This window comes from Zalophus californianus, chromosome 2 (genome assembly GCF_009762305.2).
Source record: "Zalophus californianus isolate mZalCal1 chromosome 2, mZalCal1.pri.v2, whole genome shotgun sequence".
NCBI lineage: Eukaryota > Metazoa > Chordata > Mammalia > Carnivora > Otariidae > Zalophus > Zalophus californianus.
Genome location: NC_045596.1, coordinates 107,022,583 through 107,044,476, shown reverse-complemented (window position 1 = coordinate 107,044,476; position 21,894 = coordinate 107,022,583). Strand labels below are relative to the sequence as shown.

General features: G+C 44.5%; 1 protein-coding gene across 18 annotated transcripts in view; it reads right to left on the bottom strand.

Annotated features, from left to right (window-relative positions):
• The window catches only part of JADE1 (jade family PHD finger 1), a 59,342-nt gene extending 37,916 nt beyond the window's left edge, over positions 1-21,426 (bottom strand). For 2 of the 18 annotated variants that reach the window (XM_027597963.1, XM_027597948.1), the window contains exons 1-2: positions 17,277-17,294; positions 3,662-3,739 (exon numbers count right to left, since the gene is read on the bottom strand). In XM_027597963.1, the coding sequence (XP_027453764.1) occupies positions 3,662-3,667 (6 nt within the window). In that variant the 5' untranslated portion in view covers positions 3,668-3,739; positions 17,277-17,294. Of the gene's footprint in view, positions 1-3,661; positions 3,740-6,151; positions 6,325-17,276; positions 17,295-19,147; positions 19,190-19,277; positions 19,389-19,730; positions 19,833-20,823; positions 21,083-21,228 lie in introns of those variants that run through there. The other 16 variants (XM_027597966.1, XM_027597955.1, XM_027597954.1 and 13 more) reach the window with 16 other exon arrangements.
• Between the last annotated feature and the right edge of the window lie 468 nt (positions 21,427-21,894).

Sequence of the window (21,894 nt, the reverse complement as noted above, 5' to 3'; positions counted from 1 at the left end):
CACGCTGACGTCTGTGGCGGCCTCTCCTCCACTTGGACAAGTTCTGCATCAGACTGGCAACTGCTGCCAAAATTCGGTCAGGGCTGGAGGCTGGGGAGGCTGGGCAGTGGCCACTGCACAGACCCAGCCCTTCTTGCAATCAGGGCTTTCCAAGTGCCCAGACCCTCCTGAGGGTGGGCCCAGTTCCATGGACCCAAATGCAAGGGCAGAAAGCACTCCATTCAGACCACCATGGGCTGACACAAGACGGGCTCCAACACAAATAAGCTGGCTGGTGCCAGAGGCCTATGCTGTGAAGCAACTGCCCTCAGAGAGGGTTGGAAAGGGTATTCCATGGCATGGATATGTACAGATTGTTACAAGCTTTGGCATTCCAAGGTTCTTCATGAGAGCTGTTTGTTTACTACTATCATCGCCTACCATAACTACCAACTCATTAAGCCCAGACAGACAGTACAGTCCTAAAGCATCAACATATGCTTTATACTGAACCAACTATACGACCAAAGGATGGCCCGCCTACCTTCTAGTAGAGCTATCATGATTTCCACATCTAGCCTAGAGTAGGACAGAACCCAGCTTTGCGGTCTACCTAGTTTAACCCTCCAGCACTCTATAAATATTAATGCTCCTTAATGCTCTGCCTCCACCTTCTTCAAGGAGGCCAGCACAGATAAGAATGTATTAAGAGGAAGAAGGAAATGGCTGTCACCCCATTAGTGAACTAATTTTGGTGAACTCTGGGCACTCTCTTCCTCCTTCCTTTCTAACAAGAGTTCTGGGTGCAAATTCCTATTTAGATGAAACACCTGGTCTTCTAGAGCTGTTACATGCTTAACTGTGTCCCCCAGAAATTCATATATATATATATATTTTTTTTTTTTTTTTGACAGGGAAAAACAGTGAGAGAGGGAACACAAGTGGGGGGGTGGGAGAGGGAGAAGCAGGCTTCCCGCTGAGCAGGGAGTCCGATGTGGGGCTCGATCCCAGGACCCTGGGATCATGACCTGAGCCGAAGGCAGATGCTTAACGACTGAGCCACCCAGGCACGCCATTCATACGTTGAAGGCTATCCCCAGTACCTCAAAATGTGACTACATTTGGATAAAAGCCTTTAAAGGTGTGATTAAGTTAAAATGAGTTCATTAGGGTTGACCCTGATCCTATCTCACTGATGTCCCTAAGAGGACAGTTAGACACAGAGATGCCAAGGGTGCACATGCTCAGGAGACCACGTGAGGACACACTAAGAAGGCAAGCCAAGGAGAGAGGCCTCAGAAGACACCAGACTTGCTGACACCTTGATCTGACACTTCCAGAACTGTGAGAAAATCACCTGTTGTTTAAGCCACCCAGTCTGTGGTATTTGTTATGGCGGCCCAAAAAGACCAATACAAGGGCCTCTGGGGCTATTAGGAGCCTCTGGGCAGCTGAGGAGGAGTAAAATGGGCCATGGTCCAGAATTGCACTGTTTAACATGGTCATCACTAGCCACGTGCAACTTCTTTTAATTTAATTTTAAGTAATTAAAACTAAACAAAATCTTAAAACCCAGAGTTCCTCAATCACAGCAGATTAGAACATTTCTATCCTATTGGGCAGCTCTAGACCAGAAAGGGGAGGGCTCTGAAAACGTTCCAGAACCTTCTAAGATTTTAAGTAACCTCTATACCCAATATGGAGCTCAAACTCACAACCCCAAGACTGAAAGTCACATGCTCTACCGACTGAACCAGCCAGGTGCCTCCCCGAGAACCTTTTCTAACCCAATTCTCTCAGGGAAGAAATGAAGCAAGCAACAAGAGCAAATAGAGTGAGCATAAATCTGTTGCTCAATGCCAAAAAATATATTAAAATAGGACTCTAAGTTTTGTATTAAGCATTATTAGTATGTGAAAGTAATTCATGAAACCTTCTGATTAATTCTGAACCTAAAAACCAAGACTTTTTAAAAATTGCTGTAGGACAAAATTGTGTATTTGAGTAAACAGCAAGCATTTATTGAGTACTTTAAAATTGCTGTAGGACAAAATTGTGTATTTGAGCAAACAGCAAGCATTTATTGAGTACTTATGACTCCTGAGGACACTCTGATAGGCCCACAGGGTGGCAGAAAAGAAATATCTCAGAATGTTTTTGCCTCAAGGAGTAAAAAGCCTAAGTAAATATCAGAGAAAAAAAAACAGATAGTGAGGGCTGCATACAGACAAGCAGTAAGAAGTTCAGAAGGCTCCCCCCAAGGGCTCTCCTCAGTGATTTTAACTGCCTGTGCCTGGGCACAGACCCTCGACACCTTTCCCTGAAATACAAGGGAAGTCCTGCTCTCCATCTCTCTCCTTCCCTCACCCAGTTAACTCTTGCCCTGTGCCAAACATAGCAGGTCCCACTGTCTGCCCCCAAAGCCCCAAGCCCTTAGCTCAAGACTGATCCTTAGCGATCTTGTCACAGCTTACCATCACATGTACCCCAAACACCCAACACCCCTCCTAGAGCCACCAAATCTACATCCCACTGCCCCACACCTGTCCCCAAAGCTCCCCTACAGAATGCCATGTTTGAGTTCTTCTGCTTCTCAGGGTCCCTCCCCCTAGGCTTCTCATGGCTGTCAGTGTGGCCCACCTTTAGCAGCAAAGCCTTGGGTCTAATTTACAGCTTTTAGTATGCTGACGGCTTCAAGACCAGAAAACTGAAAACAATCCTGTTTGCCTAAAAACTATTTCACCCTTCAGGACCAGCCCAAATGTCAATCCTGTGTTTCCCTGGCCCTCCTGTCCTCTGAATTTGTGCCTACATATATGCATCTCCACCAGGCATCAAAAAGACATCTCTATTACTCCCCTACTGACTTTCTGTCAGAGCTGGATTTTACATATGTCTAAGACAGAGTTCCTTGAAAGGAGGCCTAATACCTTTCCCATCGTGCAGCAGAGCAAGCAGGTTTCCCAAGTTTAATCTGTAACCTAAAACATAAGCTAACAGGCCGGAGCTCAGGCACTATGTGCGCTAGGTACAAAATTTCCTTGTTATCTGAGAGGAGCTCTTCAAGTAGTATGTTAGCTTCTCAATACACAGAAGCTGTATGACATTTATTTTGACTGCCTGGAAGCCAACTAACTTCTAGTTCTCAGCTGCACTGTGAAAATACGAGGATGCCAGAGAGCAGAGATGCAGACAGTAGTAGTATTAAATACAGTCACATTAAAAATCAAGTGAAGAGCACGGACTCTCGACTCACTAAAAACCTATACTTAATATTCTCACATCATACTAGGCAGTTTTCAATCCCCCCTGTATCAGGTTGGACTAGTTGATAATTAACTGGCTTCAATTAAGTTCCCTCTTCATAAATAGCAACTCTAAGTGCCATAAATGATGTTTAGAAAAAACAGACACACCAGTAACTCTTGGAACTGGATTATTCATCCCTGGATAACAAACAGGAAGCCTGAGGAATGCCCGCCTGCAGTCAACCTTTCCAGAAAGACTTGGTTACACAGACCTGCAGTATCACACTCAGATGTGATTCTCCGGGCCTTGGCTTTCTCTGACCTGCCTGATATGCCAAGGGCCTCAGCTATTTAAAGCATTACATTAAAAAAAAACGTGTTTTTACACTGACCCAAACCCGGGCAGGCTCCAAGAACAACAAAGCAGGACTTACTGCCATTGTCGTCAGAATCCTCACTGCTGCTGGGAAGGCGACCTCGTTTCATGATCTCCCGGGGAAACAGCAGGCAGCCTGCAAAGCAGTGAGACAGCACTTAACCCAAGATGATAATACACAATCATCAAGTTGTGCTTCAGATGGCAGCCCAGGATTTACAGCACACAAAAGCAAACAATCGGCTTTAAGTAGCATTTGAACTGTAAACAGTAAAAAGACCAAAGATACATAATTAGGAGCAATCATTAACAGAACAGGTCCAAAAAGGGGAGGGGAAGTGGAGAAGTCGCGTATCAGTAGGTCTCCCAAAGGTGCCAGGTTTCTCTCTAGTTCCAAGGACATTATCACTACAACTACTCCAGGAGTCTTTTTAGCTGACTGGCGACAAGCATTGCAGGAAAAACCGGCGGCAGTGAGCACAGTGCCTCTCACTACAGACAGATTCATATTTTACGCATGTATATGGGGGATGGGGATGAGGCTGTGCCTGAATGTGTGAATATTTACACTGCACTGGGCATGATTATGCTTCTCAGGCAAATTTCGCTAAAATAATCCTAAAAGCCAAATAACCTGGATGGAGTTCTAGGAACAAAATAAATGGGGTATTAGGAAAGCAAATATCTCCTCCAGCCATCTCCAACCCCTCAGCATTCACAGCTCCAACAGGAAGGGACCAGACATAGTATCTGATCCAGCCCCCTCCCCTTTACTCCTGAGGAAACTGAAGCCAAAAAAAGTTTAAGCAGCACCTTGCCCAAGGTCACCCTGTGGGGGGGGGGGGGGGGCCCTTCAAATTCCAAATCCAATTTCACTGAACCTCACCCAATGCCTTACAGCCTGGTCCAACCGACCCTAGCCAGACACCTGGCCCACCTTGCTGACTCCTTCCAGGTGACAACAGGCCTCCAGCATCACCAGGTAAGAGAAAGACTCTACTTAGGAAGGAGGACAGTGGACAGGGATTAAAAGCCAGTCAATGAACTAACTTATAAAGATGGATTCCCTGGTCATATTCACATAGGGAGCTCTCTAAAGAAATCCAAAAAGCTTTTCCAAACTGAAATTACTGATTCCCTTGCCATTTTTAGGAACTTGATCTTACTGATCTTACGATTCCTGATGAGAGAGGAGGGCTTTTCAAGTCAGAAATACCCACCCAGCCCCTCAAGAAAAGTACATCCCAAGCTCCTCCTCATTGGGAATCAGAGCACTAGAATGTGGTGTGTTTCTCACAGCCTGGAGCACAGGAATGGTGTGGATCAAAATGTGGAGAACCACTGTGTTAGAACAAGATAGAAACTAGAAACCCAAGCTCCACTCTAAATGGACCTATTAAAGAGCAGACCAAAAAAAGCAGAAAACCCATCATAAAGTGCAGTCTGTTTCCAACTACAAAAGAGACCTATATGATTGACTCTAATGTTCAGGCCCCTAATCTACAATTACAACACTTTATATTTTCTTCCTGAGACACCAGTTAAGATTTGTGGGTTTCTGTTCACCAACTGATTCTTCAAAAACCATTAATGAAAGAATTTAGCAAGTGGCAGCCCAGATGGGTCATGGGCTATCTTGTGTGCTGTTTCATACTGTGGGGCAGGGTCAGTCCTAGAACCCACCCACCCCTTTTCTGCAGAGCCCCATTCACCCATAACTAACTAACACCCAGCAATCTATAACTTGGCCTGGGACAGACCCATTCCAGTCAGAAGCTTCCACACCCACACCTGTGGCCAACTCCCCACTTGGAAGGACTGTCTTCCCTGCCCCGTCACCACATGCCCAAAACACCAACTACTGACAGCTAAACACTCCTCCAACCCCCCAGGGAGGGCAGTCCCGTTTCCCTTCCAACAGGAGGCTCAAGGAGAAGAGGGAAAAGCAAAAGATCACTCGTTCCTAACAGCTTCAGCTCCCCAAAGCCTCCTTACACCAAACAGCTGGAAGGAAGGGAGGGAGGGAGGGAGGGAGGGAGGGAGGGAGGGAGGGAGGAAGGAAGGAAGGAAGGAAGGAAGGAAGGAAGGAAGGAAGGAAGGAAGGAAGGAAGGGCAAACTACCTAAAGAGGAATTCCTTAAAAGTAAGGGTGTGATGTGACAAAAGAGGGATGCAGCTCCCATCTCAGGAATGGGTGTGAGAACTGAGGGGGAGAAAGAGGCTGAGAAAGCCCAGGAAACACTCCCCAAGCTAGAAACAAGAAAACCAGTGCTGATCACATCTCCATTGATTCAGACAACTTAAATTTATCTAAATAAAGAGCTTGAAGAACTTCACATCTTTTTCAATCAAAAAGTCTTCCTCCTAGCCTTCAAACACAACTCCCAGAGAAAACACCCAATTCAACAGTCACTAAATGAAAAATGCAAGCATTGGCCAAAATAGAATGATGCTCCTAAACACACATAAACACTCTCTCAAGCAAAATTATGCAAGTAAAAGAAGAATAAAAATAGCATATCCTCCCAACGAATCCCATTTTCACCCACCCTGAAAGATGTTGAGAAATGAAGGTTGAGAATGCTGTATTGCACTTCTTCAGGGAACCTGGCTCAATAATGGGGGTTAGTGCACCGCAGAATTTCCTCCTCTGTTGCTCTAATGTACTTAAACTTGACATCAGGCTGATTTATCTCACCTGGGGTTACATGCTGTATCAAAAAATCAAAGTACATTTTAGTATCTTTAAGATGCACAATACAGTGGTTGTACGCTTCAAACATCTGTCCAATAAAATCCAGTGTGAGAAAACAGAGGGCCCTCCTCATCATTACCTTTGCTGACTCTTTTAGGGCATGGCTGACTATTATCTAGACGAAAGTAGAATAAGTAATAATTAAAACTCACAACCCTCCAGAGAAAGCACAAGAAGATACAATAGCATATAATGCATCCCACAGACATGTGAAAACCTATTAGTAAACTATTAGTAAAAAAAAAAACTAGGAGGCGCTGGAGAAAAAGAACTTGCTCCTGACCTCATGGAACTCCTGGTCTGGTTGAGAAGATAGACAAGTCAACAGAAATTCAGTAATGGTGGGGCACCTGGGTGGCTCAGTTGGTTAAGCGACTGCCTTCGGCTCAGGTCATGATCCTGGAGTCCCAGGATTGAGCCCCGCCCGCATCAGGCTCCCTGCTGGGCAGGGAGTCTGCTTCTCCCTCTGACCCTCCCCCCTCTCATGTGCTCTCTCTCTCTCATTCTCTTTCAAATAAATAAATAATCTTTAAAAAAAAAAAAGAAAGAAAGAAATTCAGTAATGGTTAGTGCTTGACAGCGGTAGACACAAGGCTCTGTAGGAACAGAGGTTGATGGAGTCAGGGAAAAATTCCCTGAGCAGAATCCTAAAGAATAAGGGGAGGTAGCCAGAAGTGGAAGCACAACATTTCGGGCAAAGCATTGTAATATCTGACAACATACACGTGACCTACCATAGTACTTTGCACAGCATCTTCACATCCAGAATCTTACTATTTGCTCAATTTTTTACATATATATATATATATATATATATATATATATATCCCTTTTTACTTTTTATCCAATTGCCAAGCCTTACTGATTCAAAATGTAGGACTCTTTCAAGTTCCCCTTTGTCTCACAGATTTGTCTTCGAACACCTAGATCTGGATAGCTTTAAGCACCTCCCTTCCATTCTCCATGCCTACAATCTCTTACCCCTTCTAATTATTACAATAAATTAATCCTTTCTAATAGGGACCACATCAAGTCATTCCCTATACAAATCTCTCCCTCTGTTGCACACTTACAAATGGGTCCAGCCAGAAACTCAGATGTTTTCTGCCACCTGGCCCCTCGCAACTCTACCCAAGCGCTCTCCTAACCTCTCCCCCTCGGCTAGGCTTGCCTCTGCTGCGCCAGGTCTCTTTCTGTTCTCAGCCTCTGCTAACGTGGCTTCTTTGCCCTTTTCTCCCTACCCCTCAGCCCCACCTCTTCTTGGGACCTCGGCACAAAGCCACTAAGCACGGTCTACCGTTCCAATTAAAAGCACTTACATTCTGTACCACTCATTCCATCTTTCTTCTTTTAGAACTTTTTCACCCTGCTTTCTAACGTGTTATTTTCTTTAATCAATTCTTGCTTTGTATCATCACATAAATGTTCCATGTATGTGTGTCTCTAGAAATTTATAGAGTTCTTCAGAACAGAGATTCTCTTTAATACGAAAATAAGACATCATGGAGAGGATCCTGAGGAAAATAACCTCATAGGATAGCTACAATAAGACACACCCACAACTCTGGGTTCAGTCCTCACCCATTCTGCCTGGTTTCATCAAAAGTGACTCAAAGTGATGCGATTTACAGGAGCCTGGAGTGTCCATTTGCTATGAGAAGCAGAACAGCTAGGCAGATAAAAATACCAATTATTAGGCATTTGGGACTATGTCCAAAGAGAGGAAGACTACCTAGGAAGCCTGATTATAGTAAGAACACTGCCTGGAAAGGCCAAGTTAAGAGGAGGTCCTTGGCCAAAGACTCTAGCTGGATGCGTCAGGTGCCAATCCTCAGGCACCTCTGCTGCACGGAGGGATGTGCCAAGGCGAGCAGGCCCATGTGGTGGCTGCTCAGGGCACCACCTCCTCAGGAAGCACAGGCACTATTTATATGACCATCCTTGTGGACATTACATGCAACTCACTTTCCTTCAATCTTCTCTTTGCACAGGTTAAAACTAGTGGATTAACTAGTATATTAATTGATTTAATTTTTATTGAGTTGGATACCCGAGACATGGTGAATAAGATACGGAATGGCCCAAGGAAGATACAGTAAGCAAATAACTAGACAGGTAGCTTCACGGTGGTAACTGCTATAAAAGTTACGGGATTGCCATTCACGGATTCCAGTGGGACATGGGATACATAAAGGAGATAGCAAGGTACCTCCACACCTTGGAATGTAACTCTCCTCAGACTGAAATTGGGGGAAAAAAACATCAGCATGCCAAAGTTAAGAGCAGCCATTAGCTGAAGGAATCCATCCCCAAGGTGGCTCAGGAATTTACCAAAGAGTGAACTGTGTAGTTCAGTGGCCTGGGTGTGGTCCCAGGGAGGCACGACTGGTATGTGATTCTGAGAAAGAAAGAATGAGAAATGACCTCCGGGATAAGGAGTGAAGGGGTTTTACAAAAGAGTAAGATGATTAAGAATTTGAGAATGTTTATTTAACGCTATTCCTGGGAAAGAGGGACCGATTTGAGGAAAACAAACTGTCCAGTTACTAGAATCACTCTCTGTGGCATAACAAGACCATTTATCAGGCCATAAACTCTACAGTTATAAGGATTACACCCTAGTGATTTCAATTATCTTATGGTTCATATGTAGAAAGTCAGGTTTCTTCCTCAAAGTATCTATTTTATCCATTATGTTTCATTCTTATTTCACTCTAAAGAAGTTCTAGAAGGTACTTAAACACCTCTAACTACTTCTCTGTTATCACCTAATGCAATGCTATGTATTAAACTATTGGATGAATGAGTTCTCATACACAGTGTATCTTTTTTTTTAAAGATTTTATTTGACAGAGAGAGAGAGAGAGAGCAAGAACAGGAACACAAGCAGGGGGAGTGGGAGAGGGAGAAGCAGGCTTCCCGCTGAGCAGGGAGTCCGATGCGGGGCTAGATCCCAGGACCCTGGGATTATGACCTGAGCCCAAGGCAGATGCTTAACGACTGAGCCACCCAGGTGCCCCACACAAAGTGTATCTTATGCTCACTGGGCTTTATAGAATTTAAGATGCTTTCACTTTAATATCTAACTGACCTTTAACTGGAGTTACTTCTGTTATATTATTTTTAAAGATTTATTTACTTATTTCAGAGAGAGAAAAAGCACAAGCAGGAGAAGCAGAGGGAGAGGGAAAGAGAATCTCAAGCAGGCTTGCCACTGAGCACAGAGCCCGCTGTGGGGCTTGATCTCAAGACCAGATCACAACCTGAGCTGAAACCAAGAGTCAGACTTTCAGCCAACTACACCACCCAGGAACTCCCTGTCATATTATCTTTAAATTTACTGGTGTCCATTTTCTGTCAAAGTTAATACCTAAATGTACTATATTTAAAAATGTATTTAAAAAATGTGTAACATAAAAATGTATATAAAGGAGAATATTTTCAGACACCAACTCATCTTTACATAAAAAATATTTTATAATGAGCAACTTCCTTTCTGTTTGATAAGTTCATACAATTTGGATATTATTTTTAAACATTATGTAACAGATACTTTGATTCCTAAGTTATTAAATACCCCCATAAAAAAACTTACATTTTCTTAATAAGTTCCTTCTTATCTTCTGTGGCATACACAATACCCAATGTAACAAAGTATCCAAATATAATAATGATCTATACTTCATAGTAATTTTCTATTCCCCAAATGAATGTGAAAATCCAGCTGGTTTCTTACCTGTTTTTAAAGACAACATTAATTGCTCAGAAGTTTTCAAATTGGCAACATTATCTAATTCATATGCTGAGAGTCAAAAAATACTAGTGTGACTATAACTCAATTCCTCACTTTAAGCAAAGGGTTCTATCTGGTAAAAAAAAAAAAAAGTCATATATTTGATATAACTGTCAAACTGCTTAGATCTTAAGTGTTAAAGTTTTAACCTTGTCCAAATACTTCAGACCCTGCAAAATGGGAACTTTTAAAAATGTCCTTTATGTCATACATCAAAATCTGTTTAAAAATGCTGCCCAAACTATTATAGAGCCTTTGCAAAAATGCCACACTTGAAAATATTCAGTGGAAAAGAGTTTATATTAGCAATAAATAACCACCTCTCCCAAAACAGATTATAACTGACCAGATAATCAGGACTATAGTATTTACTCGTATGAACATTACTAATAAAGCCTGAGTGCTATAACACATTAGTTCACTGTAAATTCTTCATGAATTATTTCTAACTCAGCCTTTAAAAGTCAATAAAAACATTTTTCAAGATTTTAAAGAATTTACAAATTTGAGTGGTTCTAAATGAATCACAAGCAGCTCCCATTTGCCAATTTATAAATAATCCAATCCCTGCTTATGAGCTCTAAAAACAATCAAACCCTTCACAGGTCTCTGCAATCACTGACTCAATTAGAGTTAGCAACTGAAGAGCAGCTATGACAAAACATTCCAATCATTTGTATTTAGAATTTATTTGTTTTAACTTCCCTTGACGTGGGAATAAAGGAATTCACACCCAAACAATAAGGCAGTCACCATGGCCTCTAATCTTGAGTTTCTATCCCTACTTCCATCTACTCAGATGTCTCTTCTGTTAGATCTATACGCTCAGGGGGCGCCTGGGTGGCTCAGTGGGTTAACTGTCTGCCTTCAGCTCAGGTCATGATCCCAGGGTCCCAGGATTGAGCCGCATGTTGGGTTCCCCGATCACTGGGGAGCCTGCTTCTCCCTCTCCTCCCCACTCATGCTCTCTGTCACTCTTTCTCTCTGTCACAAATAAATATTTCAAAAAAATCTATATGCTCAGATATGGAAAGTGCCAAAGACATATTAAGAAACAAAAGCAAGGGGAGCCTGGGCTGCTCAGTCTTAAGCGTCTGCCTTCGGCTCAGGTCATGATCCCAGGGTCCTGGGATCGAGCCCCGCATCAGGCTCCCTGCTCCGCGGGAAGCCTGCTTCTCCCTCTCCCACTCCCCCTGCTTGTGTTCCCTCTCTCGCTGTCTCTCTCTGTCAAATAAATAAATAAAATCTTAAAAAAAAAGAAAAGAAAAAGAAACAAAAGCAAACTGCAAGGGAGAAAAAAAAAAAACCCTGAAATATAGGTCCATTTACATATAAAAAGGACAAAGGAAGAGAATATATACACACACCAATTGCTTGCATATTCATGGAAAATTTCTGGAAGAATATAAAGGATATTAATAATGCTGCTTATTTCTGAGAAATGTGACCAAAGTGTTCAGATGGAACGGGATGAAAACTTTTACTTCTCTTTCTGACCTTCTGTATGACTTCAATTGCTTAACCATGATACATACTGTCCTATATTTATAATAGTAAAGATTTATAATCCAACACCTTTCTTCCCTGCTCCTCACCATATATACAAGACCCTGGGAGCACAATTTCTGAGTCCCATGTGAAGCATCAGTCTAAAATAAGCAGCCATCAATAAACTATGTATACCCCACCCCCTTCCTAAAATGAGGTACCAAAGGCTTATGTCTGCCTCCTAAAGAATGTTTGATGGAATAGTACAGAAGGAAAAAGGTGGAAAAGGTAATAGGATAATACCATAAAATGCTATTATCACCCACTCATTATTTACTTAAAAGTGAAAGTTTTCAAAAACACCTAAGAACAGCCATTACCAATAGCAGGTCACTAAAAATATATGCAATAAGAATAGAAAAAACTAACCTAGACAGGAAAACTAGGGTTTAAACTACCTTTAAAGAATAAACCTTCCACTTCCTAGCCATTGGAAGAGTACTACTATTTTAGAAAAAAATAAAAATAAAAAAAAGCTACATTCCAGAGATGGCTACCAAATAAGCCATTTCCCCCACCCACGGCAGGCATGGTTAATCAATTAGGTCATCCTTTTCCACAAGCCCAAACATGACTTCAGAATCCTTCTTAACACAGTGCTACCACTCAGTCAGAATTCAGGAGATAAAGCGTATCCACCACATATGCCCTAACCCTGTTTACACACTTTTTTTTGACAATTTACCAGGGAAAATTAAAAATTTTTTTTCTAAAATATTTACTGAAATCAGGAGTTGTTTCCAGTCTGCCCTGGGGTCTCTGAACCAAATTCTAATTTATATAACATACATAACCCCCCCACACACACACACAACCCGGGTCAAAGTCTCAAAGTCCACTGAAGGGTAACACTTTAGAAAAACCAAATGTCAACAGGAGATATTTCGCATGAACCAAGGTAAGGGTAAGGATGGAAAGGAGGCTACAAACCTTTATTCTGCCCATGGAAGAATAAGTCAATAAATGCAAAGTGTCTACAGGGTAATTTTAAAAAGATTTTTAAATGCTTAAACCAGATGTTCTTACACCGGATACACAAAGCAGCTTCTGCAGAAACCAGACTCAACCAGCTAATGACAATGACACTGTGCACAGATTGAAAGGCAGCTGTTTTGAGGAACTTTGTTCCTTGATTATAGCCGGTTGTCAGAAACTATCAGTTACCACTAACAATGTTAAGTCACCAAAAATTTTTAAAGTACTGTTAAAAAAAAAAAAGACTCCCAATGTTGTATATTTGAAGACCTAGATAGCACTTAACAAAAACCACATTTACACGTGATCTGAGTTCCGTATGAAAACAGACATTATCACAATTGCACAAGTCTTGTTATTAGGGTCACTGACACATAAAGATGGTCTCAAAACCCAGCAACAAGGTGTGGAAAAGTATTCTCAGTTTAAGGCTGAAAAGAGTCTCACCCCATGGACAGGGTCTACAGGAAATCTTCCCAAAAGCAGCCCAGAAAATAATGGCTGAAGCGCTAGAGAACATTTCAGAGATAATTTAATCCACTTTTCCTAATTTTAAAGATGAACACATTGAATTCTGGAGAAGTTAAGCAGCATAAGCAAAGACACACAGATCCAGAACAAAGCCAGTCTCGAAACAAAAGATCAGTTCCCAATGTGAGTGGGCATTCTAGTGCCAGCCACCTCCTCCCAGGGGCCTAGACCACGGGCTTCTCCCCTCCTGGACACCTACTGTGATTAGGAAGATGCCATCTAGAAGATTAAAGGCACGTACTATATATTATCAGGGAGTAGACAACTAAAATATAATCAATGAAAAACAGTCCGTTAACCTAGAAACCAAAACACGGATTCCTGGCAAGCTGGTATGAAGACCGTTGTAAATGCCATTCTGCCTGGTGGAGTACAAAAGGTAGAGCTGGGAGAAGAGTGTGCTGGTAGTTTGGTGAACACTAATCACAGGGGGTAGGAGTCCTCTAAGCAGCAGGCATTAGCGTCTGATTGGTAGGACACACGCATCCTCCTTGCAGAGAGTTCATCTCCCTCTGTAGGGAACTCCAGTCTAGAATGCACATTCCCTTACCTGGGGCTTCTTGGTCTGGCCCCCTTGGAGGGTGTGACTACCTAAGTGTGCTTTCCCAGGTACACAAGGGCCCATGGTATAAATTCTATCCTCAAAGGGGATCTAAGAACCAGAGTTAAGAACCACAGCCCTCAGACTAGCAAACTCCCTCCGTATTTGTCAAAGCAACTTCTGATTTCAGCTTATTTCAGATTCCTACCAGAAAGGTAACTTGGCCCCAAAAGGAATAATCTGGTCACCAGGTAATGGTGAGTTTCACTATAAATCAAAGTTTCACAGCTTATTTTTGTCCAGCCCCAGAACTAAAAATGGCTTTTACATATTTAAGTGGGGGTATCAAAAGAACATCTCATGATACAAAATTTCACTATCCATAAATAAAGCTGTATTGGAACACAGCCATGTTCATTCATTTACCTTTTGTCCATTGACTGCTTTCACGCTTAAAAAGCAGAGTTAAACAGTTTTATGAGACCATCAGGCCCACAAAGCCTAAAATATGTACTATCTGGTCCTCTAGCAAAGAGCGTACTGATTTCTGCTACAAATCAACATACTGGTAGTATGTTTATAAACCAACATTATGTATGTTTAGTGAAATGTGAATCAATGACCCAGTCCTGGGCAAACAAGTACCTTAAAGCTTACAAAGTTAAGGATCAGATACATTCATTCCTTAAGAAGTTTTTAACTAGAATGGGTTAAGACTCAAAAGGGGGGAAGGGGGACGGGGATGCTCTACGCAAATTAAAGGCTGTATCTAGAAACCTGTGAATTTTTCTCAAACCCCTGAAGACTCCTACTTGGAGCCAGTGTACACTGAATTTTAAAAACTTTTAAGCCAATAACCAATAAGCAAAAAAAAAAAAAAAAAAAAAAAAGACTGTTCTAGACAGGCATTTAACCACACATGGTTAACAGTGATGTGAAAGTATCAAAGAGAAATCATAAAAAGAAATCACCAGAATTTAAACACTAACCTGGAATCCAACAATACATTTAAAAGTATCCCCCAAATCCCTAAAATGACACACAAATTTCAGTGCAACTCGATTTTGCTGGGGAGAGGTTCCACAGGTCTCAGATCTCAAGTGTTCTTGACTTTAAAAAAGTTACAAGCCACCAGTACTCAGTCTCCACATCTTAAATGCATCATTACATTTCAACACTGAAATAACTGATGCCTGTAAAGATGACCATCAGTAATCAAAAAAAAAATCTTAAATCATGTTTAGTATACCTTGTGTTAAACAAAAGCAAACCATGCAGCTTGGCTCCAACTCCAACAACTCGTTACCCTTGCCAATTCTTGCACCTTACTCTGGAGTAAGGAGTAAAGAAAAAAAAAACTCATTTTATTCTTCAGTTTGGACTCTCACCACTGAAATCATCACTTAAAATCAGTGCTAAGAAACAGTCTTAGAAACTGTCAGGAGATTAATAAAACCTCCTGTGCAAACATTAATCAATACTATATATACATATATATACCACTGCCAATTGTGAGTGCTTTTAAAAAAAGAGAATTTGTGGTTTAATTCCTTCAACAAACAAGCCCAAAAGAACCCAAGGTTTTTAAAATGAACTTACTTAAACTGTCCTCAGTCACCTAATTATGTTTTGACTCTACCTGGAGAACCAAAAGCAAAAAGTAAATACTGGACTGGTTTTAGAGTATCAAAAGTTTGATCGTGAACATTTGTTAAGTGCACATTATATACCACTGGTCTAGAGTTAATACAAATGGAAATTCCCCAACAAGTAAGCTTTCCATTCCACCTCTGGCAATATTTTTGTTGCTTTCAGGTGAGGAAAGACAACCTTAGTAATCATTCAAGGCCTAGGCCCGATAAGGCCACAATAAACATGGCCAGAGTCAGGAGCAATATCCTCCTAGACTAGATTTTGTCTGGACTCAGGACACTTGACCCTAAACTAAACTTGCAGACAAGATACCACTTCCACTCAAAGGTTAAAAAGGCCCACTGAGGCCACCCTGGCATATTTTAGGAATGCAGGGTAACGTATTCCATCAGAGTCCACAAACAGCAAAAACATCAGAACATACACCCCTCACGATCACAGACAAATACTTTTATATAGGTACGCCAGGCAAATGACAAAACTCTCAAGTAAGTCTCAAACTTTCTGAAATATCATATACAAGTAACATGTTGTCCAAACTTTAAAAAATGAATCACATAAGCTGCTGCAAGATCTTGAAAATGGAGAAAACAGACTGAACAGTAAAACTTTCAAGGAAAAAACTTGTCTCAGGAATTAAAACACTTTGCCAATTAAGGTTCCTACCAGGCTTCTGATACTAAGAAACTAACAACTCCAAGCAAAACCACCCAAATTTTTAAAGTATTGTTGAATGTGATACCAATGTTTTAACTTACAGGGAGGGGAGGAAAGAAGTTTAATACTGGTACAACTGAGTAACTGAGCCAAACTTTTTGATGCCAACCCAAATAAAAAGCAAAAGGTACTGGCCAAGACGTCTATTTTATTAACCTTGTAGGAAAACTGGGTTTACAATGCATATTCTGACAAACTGTTAACTGTAATGGTATAACGGGAGTCCCACAATACTAAAAGAGGGGAGAGCTTCACCAACAGGAAATAAGCAAACTGAGATTCATATGCCTTTTTATTTACTCCTGACAAATCCTAAATACAGGACATGATCAGTTTGAGATTTTGATGTTTGCTGTTCCAACCACCTCAATGCTGAAACAAACAGTTGATAATTCTTTTCCCAACAAGCCTGAAGATAAATACATCAGGCAAATTTCCTTATTTTTCAAGGAAATAATTTCCAAATCTAAGCCCAAATTACAACAAAAGCTATTTTCATTTCTAACTTTTTAAAAATCCAGTCATGATTAATTCCAAAGGCTTGACTCCGCAATGTCTGAGGTTCTGTCAAAAAGTAACTACAGATTAAAATCTACTTATGGGAAATAATAACCAGATGCAATAATTGATCCTCAGCTGGACAGTATTAATTTAGACAAAGTTGCTCTGTTATATTTTAGGGCCAAATGAGGAAATCTGAATATATCCCAGTAATAGAGGAGATGAAAACTTAACAAGCTGGCTGACAGGAGGGGGGGGAGAATCTTTATAGAACTGTATATATACTATGATCTCATTTTGATTAAAAACTATATACATATGCATAGACAGTTACCTATAAAGTGACAGTGGTGATCTCTGGATAGTAGGAATGTGTTATTATATTTGCTTCTCCATATTTTCTGAATTCCAACAATGTACATGTAACACCACCTCTGTAATAATACTTTAAGTCACTAAGGGCTCCTTAAGTCAAAAATCAGTATGTATTAAGTGCCTAGTATAGACGATTCACGTGGAGATCTTTTATTCCAAGTTCTCCAAGTTTTTAGCTAATCCTTCCACCAAGCCTCTGAGCTAAGCAACAGACCCTTTAAAATATAACATTTTCTTAAACTCCTAAAAGTTTTTTCCTCTCATCTCACTCTCAAGCACACTTACCATTGTTCAATTTTCCCATTACAGCTATTCTTTCAACCTTAGTAACTAATGTAAGACTAAATGCTCATTATAGGCTAAAACCTGGCAACGGACGAAGAAGGAACTAATAAGATGGATTTTTTTTTCCTTTTAAATGAACATATACACCTAGCTTTGTCATAAAATTTCTGAGGCAGCCCAATCAACTTTTCTTACTAAAAAGCAGCCTCCGATCTTAAGATGGAATTAAGTTCAAGTTCTACAGCCTATCAGGCAACTCCCTTTACGTCTGGCTAAGTATACAAATGAAGGGAGATATGGGGAAATAACACTTGGCTGTAAATTTTATTTGTTATAGACATCGAAAAAGCCAATTCATATACAAATATAAAAATACACAAACTTAAGGGAGAAAAGCAAAATACCAATCAGGAAGTCATCTGACTTAAAAGTGACATTAAACGAGACTGAAATATTTGGAAAAAAAGAGCAATAAAATTCTGGGTTGCAAATCTTTGTTACTAATTGTCACCCCCCCAAAACATCCTCTCTCTCCAACATGTTGCCCACTCTACTACAATTACTGTATCTAAAGTGTTAAGTCTGTGTAAGCATTATATTGAACTCTTCCTTTCTCTACCTAGAAGTGATTAAATCTTGATCAGCTGTGACTTGATCAAAATGCAACTTACTGTAGTAATCTCTAACCATTGGTGGACCACTATTAAACCAGCTTTCAGTGAAATAACTTCCCTGTACCTTATTAGAACTAGTTCACCAGCTTTGAAAGATAATAGCCTTGAGCTACAAGTCACTAAAAAGTAAGGCTTTCACCGTGGGTTTCCTGAAACGGAAAAATAGTTCACCTAATAAAAACCTTTGGGAAATAAGCCCCTAACCATTCCCTATTAATGGTAACCTCAGATTTTCTCCCACTTCCCTAAAAATGTTGCTGTCGTGTCATTCAACTGCAGCTATCGTTCTACGAAAATTTTAAATTCCCTCTTGGACTGACTACACGGAGGACGACAGACCCTTGCCCCCCTTCGGGGCGAGGTAGGGTGCCCGTCTCCTCGTTACTAGAAAGCCAGCCACAGCAGCTTTTAAACGGTCTCCGGGTGACGACGCATTCCTAACGGGTTTCGAAGGCACGTTTAAATCGCCCGCTTTTTTGTTTGCTCGCTGCATTCACCCGGCGCCGGGGCTGTAGCCGCCCCCGCGCGCCCGGGAGGGGGAGCCCAGAGTCGGGAAGCCCGGGGCCGAGTGGTTGGGGGGAGGGGTTGGAGTGGGGGAGAACCGGGGCGAGAGACGGGGTGGAGGCCCCTGGGTCGCGGAGCCCGTGTGGGAGGGAGGAGTGCGGGATGGGCTGTAGGGGAGAAGGCTGGAGAAGGGGAAATCCCGTGGCGGGGGGGGGCGGGGGGGAGCCGGGCCACCGCCCCGCACCAGAGAACGCTTCGTTCGGCTCCCGCCTCCCGCCAGGGTGTGCGCAGGGCCGCGGCTCCGCGCGGCGCCGCCCCCTCCCTCCCTCCCCCCCTGCCTCTCCTCCGTCTCCTCCTCCTCCTCTTCCCGAGGCGACAGAAACAACAGCGCGGAAGGAGGGGAAAGTAACTCCCGGCACCTCCGCCGGAATTAGCCCCGGTGCAGTGATGACACCTTCTCGTGGCGCAACCAAGCCCCGCTCCCTCCGCAGCGGCGTCCCCGCCGCCGCCCTCTCCATTTGAAAGTGGCCACCCCCCACTCCGCCGCGGCCGCTCCTCCCGCCCCGCCGCCGCCAGCTGCACCAATCCGCACGGCCCCAGTTGCAAATCAAACGCTCCCTCGCGTCCAGAAGCCACTTGCGCCGCTGGAAACGGCCGCGCCGTCCCCCTCCCCGAGTCCCTCCCGGGCGGCACCTTTGAGCTGGGGCGGGCGCGCCGGCGAGAAACGGCTGTGAGATGGGAGAGGCGGCGGCGACGGCGAGCAGCCCCGAGCGGGCTCGGCTCCCGCTCCCGCCCCCAGACAGTTCTGGAAACTGTGTATCACCTCTGTCACAGGAAGCCATCCGGCGAGGAAGGCGGCGCGGAACCAACAAACAAACGCCTGCGGCCGCCGCCGGAATCGGCGCGGGGACGGCGACGGGCTTCGGGCCGTTCCCTAGGCGGGGGCGCGGCGGACGCCCCCGCGCCGCAGGCTTTGTGCGGGGCTCCGGCGGCGCGGGCGCGGCGGGCCGGGCGTCCCCGCCCCCGAAGCCCCCCATCCCGGGCCCCGCGGCAGCGCCTCTGGGACCGTTAGGTGACGCTCCGGCCGCGGCCGAGAAAGCAGCGCCTCGGCCGCCGCCCGCCCCCATTTCCACATGGAGCCGCCTCTCCTCCAACGCCAGAGGCGGGCTACAAAAGTTGGCCCCGGGGCCACCCAGCACCTGCCCACGTGCCGCGGAGGCTCGCTCCCGGGTCTCCCCCGTCCCCTTCCACCCGCCGCCCTCGGCCGCCAGGTCACCTATTACCGGTGGGAGGGGAGAGAGCCTGCTATTTAAACGCCCGCGGAAGTTGAGGCACCCCCACTGGCGGGTGCCGTGCACCTGCCTCCCGCCGCCGCGCTCCGCCACTTTGAGCAGCAGCCGCGTCCTCGGCCCCGCCTCCTGCCCGCAGGCGGGCGGGAGGGGGGGAAGCGGGAAGGAGGTGGAAGGGATCGAATTTCTCCAGCAAATGGGACCGTTCCGACAGGATTCGGTTCCCTGGTCAACATTCCACATTCCATCCCTCTCCCGCATTTGCAAGCCAGCGCCAACAACCCGGAAAGCCTGCTGGCTACCAAACAACAGCCCCCAACTCACAAACACACACTCACAGGCACCAGACACGTGCACTGAAGGGCTTTGCAACTTGCAGTCCCGGGGTACACACTGCACGTTCATTTAAGGCAGCGAAGCCCAAGAGACCCCACCCCCACAATTTGCAGATGGTGCCAAAGGTTGCAATTTGCAATCCGTTTTAAGTTCATGGTTAATCGGTACTTTGCTCTACCAATGCAACTCCTTCCTAATTTCACCGATGAAGGGTTTTACACTTTACAGTCTCGCTTTAAGTAAAAGGTCTGATTATTGGAAACCCAATTTGGAAGAATCTAATTGCCAAGCTGTCCCTACAACCCCTGCTCACTGCCCTTGAATTGATGCAAAGATTTTGGACATGTGGTGACGCGGTGCCAAGAGCCAGGGCTGCTGCGGCCACCCTACAGAGATGGACCTACACACAGAGAGACACACACACCTATGTTTGGACAAATATAGTCGTCCCCGCGCCACCACGGTCACACACGCTCTGGATTCATATATGTACGCGGACCTGCGTTCTGCCATTGCCATCTGTCTACCAAGTTGCTACTATGCTTTCCACTTTCAGGCAGCCTAATGCGCTTTGGCTTTTTAAAAAATTGTATCAACTAAAGCCAACTAAACTGGGCTTCTGTTCCTAAACGCGTTTAAACGATGATTCACCTGAAAACCGCATGTTCTTCGCAAATCCGAAATAAGAAAAAGCTCTAAGTCTTCAGCCCCCCAAAATTGAAAAAGAATCATAATAAAACTTACTGATCCAACACAGATCAATTCTCAGGATCCAAAAATCATCTCCTCCTCCTCCTCTGGCCCCCGCCCCAGCAATGCCCAAGTTACTGGTGGGATAGTAACGCTGCGCTCGGCGGCTGCCTGCCCTCCCTCCTCGCTACATATCGAGAACCCAATCTTTTGGCGCCATATTAATGACGTACTATATTATTTCCACTAGGCAGCGACCTTCGGCATTAAATTACTCCCGAGAACTCCCGAGCAAAGCAACAAAACCATCAAATATGGCTGAGCCTCTCGGCTCGTCCTGCAGCCGCCGCCGCCGCCAATGCCGCCGCCGCCGCGGTACCGGGACGCGCACACGGACCCACGCGCGGACACACGCGCGGCGCGCCCACCCCGCGCGCACCCCGCGGCCCGCGCGCGTACCTGCTGCGGAAGGGTTCGGCGGAGGCGCTGGGCTCCACGCCGCTCGCTCCGCGCTGCATGAGTTCGGGCCGCGGCTGGCTGGCGGGCGGGGAGCCGGGCGGGGAGCCGGGCGGGCCCCTGCTCTCGCCGGCGCGCACACACTCGGCACTCGCGCAGGGAGGCACTCTCGGACGGGCGTTTGGCTTGTTATGGAGGAAGGGCTATGTGAATCAAACTCATTTCTGGGTCACTGCTGCCACAGGGGGGAGCACTTTAATCCCTTGCCAAAACGAGAGGGTGGGGACACGAGGGCGGAGGGAGCGCGCCGAGAGTCCGCGGCGCGGGGGGCTCCGTCCCTCGTTAACTCTTCGTGGTCCTCGCCGCAGCCGGCAGGGCCTTCGCCCGCGGGAGCTGGCAAAGAGCGGCACTGCTCAGCTTTTAAAATCGCTTCCCTCACTTCCCTTGTGAGTCTAGAAATTCTTGAGGTGTCTCCAAGCAGGGAGAGGGGCTTTTAGCTTACCCTCTTCATACTGCCCCAGTTCCAACTCTTGTCTAATCTCACTGCACCTAGAAATGGATTCTTTCACATTAGTTTAAAATTATTTAGATAAAAATGGGACTATTAAAGTGTGTAATCTGGGTGAAAGGTTTTATTTTTAGGCTGAATGGCAAAATAAATAGTTCTTT